Here is an 11,228-nt window from a genome sequence, read left to right as displayed (position 1 = left end):
CTTCCTGATAGGCAGCCTGGCTTACTGACCAATGAAGCAGGGCTTACTGACCAATGAGGAACAAGTGAAGCCAGCTTCCTAGCCAATCAGAAAGCAGGGTCATGACATGCCATCTAGCTTCCTGATTGGCTAGGAAGCCAGCTTCACTTGTTGGTAGGCAGCCTGCCTTCCTAACCAATCAGGAAGCCAGGGGGCTCATCATGACCCGCCTCCCAGCTTCTTAATGGGCTAGGAAGCAGGCTTTACTTTTTCTTAGGCAGCCTGGCTTCCTGACCAATCAGGAAGGCAAGTCATTATGTGCCACTCAGCTTCCTGATTGGTTAGGAAGCCAGGCTGCCTAGCAACAAGTGAAGCCATAAGATCGATCTCTAAATATTCTAAAGGGCTGGATCTACCGCCAATAAAGGGCATCCAACGTCTAAGAAACAGTTCAATGGGCTTTTAGGAAAGCAAGTGATGCAAAATCAACATTTTTTATTCATGTACAAGAATGTACACATTTTAATTAGGTCACAAAAGAGACCAAGAGATATATTTACAGGAGCACTTAGACACTCTCCATCCAGACCGTGCTTCAAGATTCTGATTGTGCTTTCAGAGTTACAGAACAAAAGAAATACCTCATCTGGAACCCATCTTCTGATGTATTTGTATTAACACACAAAAGCAAAAGAGAAACAAATAAATAAGGTTCAGTCCCTCGACGTGTGAACGTCATTGATAGATTCTTCTTCCTCGGTGGCTGAATGGTGCTGTTCAGCTGTCCATTCCTCTTCTTCCTCCTCCTCCACCTCCTCCTCATCGCTTAGATCCTGATCATTCAGCTCCTGCTCTACCTCGACATCTCCGACATCTGCAACGGGTTCCTCGTTGGGGGCGAGATTTCCGTTGTTGTTGGAAAAGGTTGAGCTCTCTTTAGGGTCATCGTCAATGTATACTTTCTGATGGCACATTGGGCAGGTATCTTGAATGTACAACCACTTCCGAAGGCAAAGTGCATGAAAATAGTGATGGCAGGGCGTGACGCGGGCGGACGTGCGGAACTCTTGGTAGCAGATAGCGCAGACGTCGTCTATTTCATTAGATTCGGAAACCTGCAGTTCGGGAAGTGAGTTGATCTTCTTGACGGCTGTCCTGCGGTTCACAAATGTCTTCCACCCGTTCTTAGCTTGAAGGTATATATTGAAGTAGGCATGAAGACACATCATGCAGGCTCGGATCTTGCTTCCCGACTCAAACATCATTGTGTAGGCTCCGTTGCCGAACATGATCACTCCAAAAATAAACTCTACGATGCTGCCGGTAGAGCGCACGTAGTAGACGTAGTCGTCCAGCTTCTCCCACACTACACTGTAGTGGCCGTCGATCATAAACAAGGTGTACACAGTCAGAGAAACGATTACTTTCAGACAAAGTTCGATGCAGAAGGCCGTCACGGCAAACAGCCAAGTGTTCAGGACATAAAAGTGCCACAAAACACAGCTGAGCAGAACTGGAAGCACGAAAAGGAAGGCCGAAACCAAGAGCACTGGGAAATGCCTACGGAAAGAAGACACGTGGGAGGCACTGAGTGACATTAACACTGGGTCGGTCATTCCATGGATAAAATGCAAAATGGCTGTCAACAAAAGGCACATGTTTCGACAGAGGCGTACGAGTCTTTCTTCCGGCTGCAAACCGCTCAGCCCGGTTTGCAGGGCCAGTATGAAAAACAACACGGGAGCTACGAAACCCAGGCGCTTGTCCTCTTCTTCCGTAGAGCCGATGAAAGAGAGTATTCCTAGTCCCAGATAGTGTGCTATAGATGAAATCACCGCGCTCATACCCAAAACTGTTAGGGTGGAATCGCAACCGCTGATGATGAGGTTGCAGACAAGTTCCCAAAAGTCATTCCACGGTATAAAGTAAGAGGTCTCTCCGGTACTAGCGCGTGACACTTTCACCATATAGACTAAAAATACAGCTTGGGTGGCCAACCTGGTCAGCCAGAACACTCGGAGCACATCGGGGAAATGAATCTTCTTCCAGGCGTCTTCAATCATCACTTGTAATCCGTAAACCTGGTACATATGTTTGAGCAGGAGGACCGTGTATTTCGTGGAATAATAGAACCACTTAAACCTGAGCAACAGGCATACTGTCGTATAAATGGCGAGCACAAGGCCAGAAATAATAACTAAGGTCTCTTGAACGTCGGCTGGAAGTTCTAGGACAAACCCGACGGTGGGCACCATTAGATTCACTATGATGAGCTGGGAAAATGTGGACTGGATCTCCAGCAAGGTGACAAAACCAATACCGAATATGAGCTGTAATACAATTAGTGGCATCCATAGTGATGGCCCGCTGGCAGGAAGGAGTTCCAGTTTGTAAGCAGAGTTGGAGCTCATGTGCAAAGTGGTGTAATAATTAACCAACACTGACGTTGCAGCAATCACGAGGGCCATGCTGATGGTGTAGAATTTGAAAAGCGCTCTACGTGATAACACCAGCACAACGGTTGATGCCAGGATACCTGGAAGACAAAAAGACAACTATTAGCCAAGGTTCGGGATCGATATTCCCATAATTTAAGAGCACACAACTGTACGCGTTTCAGGAGAGAACAGACTGAGGGGTTCTTGTAAAGCCTTCATAGATGTAATATTCAATGTTACATAAGCATTTTATATAGAGGTCATTCAGTATTTGCATGTACAGAATTCCAGAGGCCGTCTGTATTGCAGACACGCGTCATTATAACCTTTGCATAAAAAATGCTGAGATATTGTCTTACTATAGCAGAATGACATACAGTAAAAAAACATTACAGTACTAATAAATATTGCTGCTCCAATGAAATGACCTTCATCATAGAAACCCAACATTTGCAGAAAATAGTTAAAAAGGACCTCTAGCCATATCTAAAATAACAAACACACTTATGGAAATGTTTAGTAATGACAATCTACAAACACATACTTCTAGATAATTGCCGGCTTTGTGTTCTTTGCATTCCTTATTTCTCTTTCCTTCCCCAGTCTTTTGACAGCGGCCATGTTTACTAAGGGCAGATTACTAGCTCTATTACTTCCTGGATTTCTGGCACATGTGACTAGGGCATGTGACCATGCACATCATCTCAGGGGAGAAAAATGCCTTTCCTGAGATCACAGATGGCATTTCCCAGCAATGCTTTGCTGATGACAGGCAATCCCAGTGTGCATTGCTTTGGCAAACTGAAGTAATTTTGCCCTTACACTTGCAGAACATTCACTTCCTGCTTTGAAAGTATCACAGCATTTTATACCTGACATGTCTGTTATTAAAAAGGAGAACTATGAGACGAGTGATTTCCACTCATCCTCATAGTAAGAGCCGACCTGTGACAAAGAAGCTGTCACAGGTCGGCTCCGATCCGCTCACTTCCCGATAGTCTCCCTGCTGTGAGCGGTGACGGTAAGTCAACGCTCCCCGCAGGGATTCCCCTCCCCTCTCCGATCCTGCAGCACTGAGTGGAGGAAGCGGGCACAGCTGGCTCTGTCTCTAGATAGGCACAGCCCGCTGTCACTCACGTAGCTGGGTGGATCTCAACAGTATTGTCAGAATCTGTCCTGGCTGCGGCGCTGTCAGTATATTGCAGGCAATAGCCCGCAATATACTGAGTTTTGGGTCACGGGAGGAGGTTATATGTCCTCCCGTGACCCTAAAGAGAACTATGGGGGAAAACACCTACCCCATAGTTCTCTTTTAATCATCATACATAGAGGGATGCATTGGTAGAATCTGATTGAGTATAAAGCTCTGCTTTAAGGTTAGGCGGATCACAATACCAATAATAATGTTATCGAAGACCAAAGCTTATTCTTTAAGTGCAGAAGAGTGGGGAATGGTTAAAACCTGTCAGACTTCTCTTTTTTCATATATGTTGCCCACTGGGGTGATCCCTTCTTAGACAGTTGTCACCAATGCAAGTGTCCTCAGTTGAAGATTTCCCCCTTTTTTTTCTGTTTTGGTGGCATCCAACATTTTAGATGTTCCCTCACTTTCAGTCCCGGATACAATGGTTACCAAGACTGATAGAGGGGGCGACTTTCCCCAATAGGGACAGATAGCTTGACAGGGGTTTTCACCCCCACCCTTCTCTATCAAAAAAAGTTTTGGCTTTAGATACACTTCAATATTTACAGTGCAGTTGTGTGCCCGGCTTGTCCATCTAAAGTTGGAGATCTAATCCCAATGCCCCTCCAACTATCAATGAAATATAATATAGCCCTGCAACTACCAATCAGATTCAGGCATACAGATATGAGGCTGCCAAATCCTTATGTGAAAGCTATTTGTCTGAACGCCATACTGATCCTCTTACACTTTCCTGATCTGCATTCATACAAATGACTCAAATCATTGACACAAGAAGGTCGGACAAATAGCATTTAGTGCAAATGCAGACTGGAGACTTTATGGGTAAAAGAAGCCTAAAGATAAGATGCCACTGTAACCTTAAAGTGATACTAAAGCCTCATGTTTTTTAAAATTTCTCCTTAAAGTGACATTAAACCCTCAGATTTTTTAACATAGAATACTGTAATGTGCGCCTTACTGTAATCCATGGTAGTTTCCCTTCTCTTTGCTGCTCTTCCTTTTAAATCTGTATCTCTTCTCATGCTGGGGGAGAACTTCCGTTTTGCAGCAGACTGCCTTGTCTCTGGAATGTTACATAGTGCAGCAGTTGTTGCCAATCAAACGTGGGCGGGATGTGGATGTCGGGAGGATGTGATCCTGTGGTCCTGGCTCAGGTTGGGAGCACGCACGCAGACACCATGTAACATTCCAGAGAAGAGACAGTCAGCTGCAAAGGGAAGTTCTCCCCAAGCATGAGAAGACATGAGGATTTAAAAGGAAGAGCAGCAAAGAGAAGGGAAACTACCTTGGATTACAGTAAGTCACACATTACAGTATTGTTTTATGTTAAAAAATCTGAGGGTTTAATGTCACTTTAAGGAGACCCTCCTTTGCTGGAGGCTGTTGATTTTATTCTTTAAAAGTTCCCAATTCCTCGTTTTCTAGTGGTGCCCGCAGCGCACATCCCCCCATCGTTATAATGGAGGCACCCATGCATGCTCGTTTCCGCAGTGGCTGTGTGCGTCCATAGACACACAGCCCTGTGGCAGGCCACGCCTCTTCCCTCTTTGATTGATGGCAGAAGGAGCCTACGGCTCCTCCGCCATCAGTATCCTCCCCCCGCAACCAGGAAGTTCAGGGAACGGAGGATCTTTGGACCGGCGGCGGAGACGAGCGCAGCTGACAGGTAAATGTGGAGGGGACTAGGGAAGAAAAAAGGTGATGGGCCATTTTTACCCGAATGCAGAGAATGCATTAACCCCTTCGTGACCGACGACGTACAGTGTACGTCGCCAGCATCGGGGCTGTTTAAACAGACTCCCGGCAAATTTTGCCGCCTTTCATTAAAAAAATGGGTAATTTGTTGTGTTTTGGGGCATTTAATTAAATTTGTCACTAAATTTTGGGGTTTAATAAGGAGTTGCGCTAATATTGCGCAACATAAAAATTTTCAACTACCACCATTTTATTCTATAGGGTCTTGGCATTCAGAAAATATATAATGTTGGGGGGTTTTACGTCATTTTCAGGCCTAAAATGTGGAATATAACATGGGTGTAAAAATTGAAAAAAGGGCCTCAGTCATGAAGGGGTTAAGGTAAAAAAACACCCAGACCTTAATGCTACTTTAAGGTGGAAAAGTTCATCTGTTTAATACTGTAACTGTCAAATACAGTTGCAGCATTGAAAAACATTTTTTGCTCATTTGTCAGCCTATATTAAACTGTGTAGAAAATGAAATCCTTACAAGTCCTTGAAAATGTAGGTATGCAAAACAGTAACAGAGCTATTGTCAAGTTAAACAATGTATACGAAAGGAAGGAAAGGAAGAAAAAAAAAAAAAAAAGGAGAAAAGTGCAGCCAATAATCTGAGCCAGCTGTCACTGGCACTGACCCAAATTTCAAACAATGAAAGACAATTTCTGATAGGTTGCTACAGGCAACAACACACTTTACTGTTTCGTTAGTTATAGAATATGCCCCCAATAAGCCTTATTTGTTAATATCAAAAGTATCTCTCGGCCTTCAGCAACAACATTTTCATTTCCCCCTATAATACTAGAAGATCTAAATGGGTAACAAAACCATTTGTTCCTTGTAAAGTCTCAGACTCACTTTAAGAAAATGGAGCAAGAGAAATAACATTACAGCCAAGCATGGCCTACAAATGCATATTTCTCATACCAGCCACCCAGCGCTACTCAACCGTCTGGAGTCCATTACATGGGAACTTCAACAAGTGCTGCTTCAAGCTGGTATACAGTGATCACCAATACATGGGGACAGCCATATTTTCTAATTGCATATGCCGGTTCTGCATGATGTTTTCTAGTGCTAAACAATGGCAGAGCTTGTGGTATCTGCGAGCTCCGCTCTATTTGCTTGTTTCAAGTGGAACTTTAGCAAATATTTAAACATTTGCAAAAAGAAAGTTCTCTTTATTACAGAAGAGACATAAGTCACTATAACAGGAGTTTCACATTGCTCGGCTGTGTGAATATGCACTGCCAATGTCACAGATCAAAAGAGGATCTATAGTCAACACCAGCTGATATAGATAAAGAAAGAAGGCGGCTAAAGGAACTGTCCTGGAAGGTATGTCGCTCCAAGCTTTCTCAGCTACCCGGTACATGACCAAAGCCCTAGCAGCATTTTCTGTACAATACCTAAAGCTGACCCTCTTTCTCAATTTCCCCAATATTCACGCTCCCCCACCCCCCCTCCTTTCACACAACAGTGTGTATGTATGTATGTATGTATGTATGTATGTATGTATGTATCTGCATGTTTTTTGCCCAAGCAAGAATGACATACGGGCCCACCCACCAACCTTCTGGGATTTTCACGTCATATATCCATGGAGGTTTTGGGGAAATCTACCGAAACTGTACACGAACCAAAAGGTGGTTGCAAGACAAGACAGACAGGAAGGTGGCAGAATGGCAAAGGTGAGCGAACGCCGGTATGCGTTCGCTCACCTCCCGATCTACTGAGCCGACCTGTGACAGTCTCATTGTCACAGCTCGGCTAGAACTATGAGGTGAGTGAAAAGCACTCCCCTCATAGTTCTCCTTTAAGGGGGATTAAAAAAACAAAAACCTCTGAGGTGAAGTACCGCTAAGTATTTTAGTCTATCGCTCTTACTAACCTATTCCAGAAAGACCAGACATGAAGCCCTAAGGCTGGGTTCACACCTAGGAGTATCGAATATGCGCGTTTTGTCGCGTGTTTTGTGCCGAGCATTTTTTACCGCAATTCGTGGTAAAATAAAACGCGTGTTTCCGAGGGATACCTGGCTGTATCCCAATGGATACGTGCGGCAAATACACCCCAAAGAAGCTCCTGTACTTCTTTGTGCGTAGGGCGTTTTGCAGCGCATTCCTACACGCTGTAAAATGCCCAGGTGGGCACCACGCCCATAGGCAATCATTGGTTTTCACATGTTGAGCGTTTTACAGAGCGTAGGGACACGCTGTAAAACGCCCAGGGGTGAACCAGGCCTAAGTCTCACAATCGTGTCCGCTTTAGGGTAAGCGGTTGTCCACATGTATACAGCCAGCCGATCACGCACGGAGACACTGTAAACAGAAAAAACTATGCACTTCAATGCGAGTTGTTCAGACTTTTGCGGCAAGCGCGATATAGCGGATTACACGTGTTTGCGGCTATATAATAACCGCCAATGCAGTGGAATCCATGCAGATGAAACATTTTAGCTTTTTCATCCCGCATGGTCTTCCGCACGGAAAACCGCACGAGAAATACAAACGCTAGATGTGAATGGAGCCTTAGATTGTTTCCCGTCTTCATCTACATCCTATGACACTTCTGCTGATGAATGGACATCTGGTTTCAGTGCCGTTTTTAAAGTGGACCTAAAGTCTAAAAGTAAACCATGCAATGTCCTGCCATGGTGGGTCCTCCAATGTATCCGAGTCTAGGTTTACTTTCAGACTTCGGTGCGCTGTGTCCCTGCTTGCGCACACACAAGTTATAATGCTTTTTTTCTTTGGTTTCATTCCACTTTGGAATTAAAATGTCATCTATGAGGTTCAGAGGTTCACTAGAATGAACATGCAGTACCGTGCGCAATTGTACAGCTTATCCATGGGTCCAACAATGGCAATAACGGAAGACCAAAGAACACCCCCCATGGACTTCAGTCTATTTTCACAAACTGCAGGTAACCATACAAGTATGGCCAGTGAAGGTCACAGCAGGCACAATACAAGGGGAAATCTGAGTCTTTCCAACAATTCACTGGCAGATCATGAAACTCCAACCCTGTTTCCTGGAATACAAGTGAAGAGGATACCAGAGAGTAAAGTCCTTCGCTGCCTATTTCTGGATCTCGGGGATTTCTAAACCAGTTCTAACTGTGGTCACTGGCTTTAAGAAGGTGGCCAACCCTCTTAATACTAGGTGGCAGGCTTGAAAGTTCTACCCATGTCTGCGCAGGTTTACAGTTTCCCCCATAACCCAAATACATAATGGTAGGTTGTTTGTGCTCTGATCAACCTGACCTTTACAGTGACATGGACACCATGCCTATGTAGGATAAAGTGAGTGTCTCTGCCAAGGGTCTCCCCCACAATCCTCATAGCTCCTTCCTCTATTACAGTTGGTGCTGAACCTGGGGTTGCAGTGACATCACTCCCTCAGTCATGTGACAGTGCTTGAGCCTTGTGATTGGCTATTCTACCTGAGCAGTGTTACAGGGGAGCAGGTCACATTCCCTTCCATACCCTGAAGTGCTGTGTAGTGTAGCCGGCTGTGGAGGAGGGAGAAGCAGCGGGAATGGAGAACATGTGTTGCACAATGCTCCAGTACTTTGGTCTGTACGGTTTATTCCTATTTGTACCCATTGCAGTACACAGTGATGTAAACAGATGAAATGTCCCCGCACCTCCGATACGGATAACAATTTATGCTAAATGTCGAAGTACAAAAGGGCGATATGATTAGAGAGGCACTTTGTATACACAATACGTAGCATGATAAGCACTTTCATCCACCTTTCAATTCTCCCTTTAGCATCCAGCAATCATTCAGAGCTAGGGTGACACCCTCAAAGTGGATGCCAAGCCAAACCGGTGGGTATTTAAACCCTCGCAGATTTTTGCATATACACCGAGTGGCCAGATTATTATGACCACCCCATCAGTACTTCGTTGGTCCCCTCGTGACTCCACGAGATGTTGAAAGGTGATGCGAGGAATCTGACACTGCACTGTTGCCCTTCTGTTGTCTTGTACCAGTCTTGCCGCTCTCCGTTCTGCCCTAACATTGACTAGTCGCTGACGGCCACAATTCGCACGTTCAGACCCAGATTTTCGGCTGACAGTCCAGTCTTTAAACACTTTAAGAACAGCTGCTCTTGAACATTTAGGCCCCATTCACACTGTGCGATTTGCAAATCGCGCATTTGTCACGCGATTTGCATTTTGCGCGATATTGCGCAAATGCTTGCATTGCAAAGAATGGAATCGCGGCAAAATCCGCTCCAAAAAGGAGCGACACACGACCCACGACAGCAGGACCCTTTGCCCCATTGAGATGCATTAAAGAGCGATATCGCGCGGTAAATAGCTGCGATATCGCGGGAATTACCACGCGATAAATCGCTCAATGTGAACGGGGCCTAAAACTTACCTGTGTCTCTGCGGCATGTTTCCGTCCCAAGTTCTGAAAATTCTTGGGCGGCCGCAAAGGATCATGGGGCGGGCGCATGCGTAGTTCAGATCTTCGGCCGGGAGAAGAGGAGACACAAGGTAAGTCAATGCAGGCAGCCCAGCAGCCTGCACCCGCACAGACTCTGTGAGACCGGAAGACACAGCAGTCAGTGATGGGACTAGAAAGAAGATTATCGGATCAAGCGGCATCATTTAACCACTTGCTGACCGGGGTGTTTAGACCCCCTTCCTGTCCAGGCTATTCTTCAGTATTCAGCACTGCGGTAATTTGACTGACATTGCTTCCGTCATACAACGCTGTACTGAAATGAATTTTATACCATTTTTTGGGGGACAGATAGAGCTTTATTTTGATGGTAATCACCACTGGGGTTTTATTTTTATTTTTTTATATTAAAGGAAAAATTATTGAAAATTTTGAAAATAGGTTTTACATTATGTCAGGAAACAATGATTATTACCCAATTTTTTAGTAAAATATAAAAGACAGGGTCACGTCATTTAAATAGACACCAAACATGTCAAGCGTTAAAATAGCGTGCACTCACGAAATCACAAAAAATTACCATACCCAAAATTGGCCATAGGCTGGACAGTTTTTGACTTTAAGCTGGTTATACACAAACATTTCTCTTGTTCACCCCAGCAGGCTGAATAAGAGAAATGTAAGGACTTACCATGTGTGATGCCTCTTGATCTGAACGGCTTCTTCCTATCCACTTGTTCTCCAAAGTCCATCCAGCGCTGGTGCCGGTCTCTGATCCAGCACAGACTCTTGGGTCCCGAATTGTCGTGCAGGCTGAGTCCATTCAGTGCCAGCTGTGCTCTCCTTCAACGATCTCTACTGCGCATACCCACACTTCCTCCATCACAGCGTTTGGGTGGCAGGACTTCTGCAGCAGGAGCGAGCGGCGCTGACACTGAAAGGTTGTTGGTAGTTGCCCAACTTTAGTTTTTTCATGCTGGGGGCATACATCTACTGCTTACGGGCAGCTGCATCCAAGCCTTATATCACCAAGTGCAATGCAAAGCGTCGGATGCCGTGGTGTAAAGCACGCCGCCACTGGACTCTAGAGAAGTGGAGACGTGTTCTCTGGAGTGACCAATCACGCTTCTCTGTCCAGCAATCCGGTGGATGTGTCTGGGTTTGGTGGTTGCCAGGAGAACGGTACTTGCCTGACTGCATTGTGCCAAGTGTAAAGTTTGGTGGAGGGGGGATTATGGTGTGGGGTGGTTTTTCGGGGGTTGGGCTTGGCCCCTTAGTTCCAGTGAAGGGAACTCTTAAGACATCAGCATATCAAGACATTTTGGACAATTTCATGCTCCCAACTTTGTGGGAACAGTTTGGGGATGACCCCTTCCTGTTCCAACATGACTGCGCACCAGTGCACAAAGCAAGGTCCATAAAGACATGGATGGGGGAGTTTGGGG

At 45.3% G+C, this 11,228-nt stretch overlaps 1 protein-coding gene across 1 annotated transcript in view; it reads right to left on the bottom strand.

The window, feature by feature from the left end:
- Positions 1 to 459: 459 nt before the first annotated feature.
- Positions 460 to 11,228, bottom strand: part of RNF139 (ring finger protein 139) — a 15,246-nt gene continuing 4,477 nt past the window's right edge. The window contains exon 2 of the mRNA XM_018562231.1: positions 460 to 2,515. Coding sequence (XP_018417733.1) covers positions 693 to 2,515 — 1,823 coding nt within the window. The 3' untranslated portion in view covers positions 460 to 692. The remainder of the gene's footprint in view (positions 2,516 to 11,228) is intronic.

This window comes from Nanorana parkeri, unplaced genomic scaffold (genome assembly GCF_000935625.1).
Source record: "Nanorana parkeri isolate BGI_ZX_2015 unplaced genomic scaffold, ASM93562v1 scaffold566, whole genome shotgun sequence".
In the NCBI taxonomy this organism is placed as follows: Eukaryota; Metazoa; Chordata; class Amphibia; order Anura; family Dicroglossidae; genus Nanorana; species Nanorana parkeri.
This window is presented reverse-complemented; position numbering and strand designations above follow the sequence as displayed.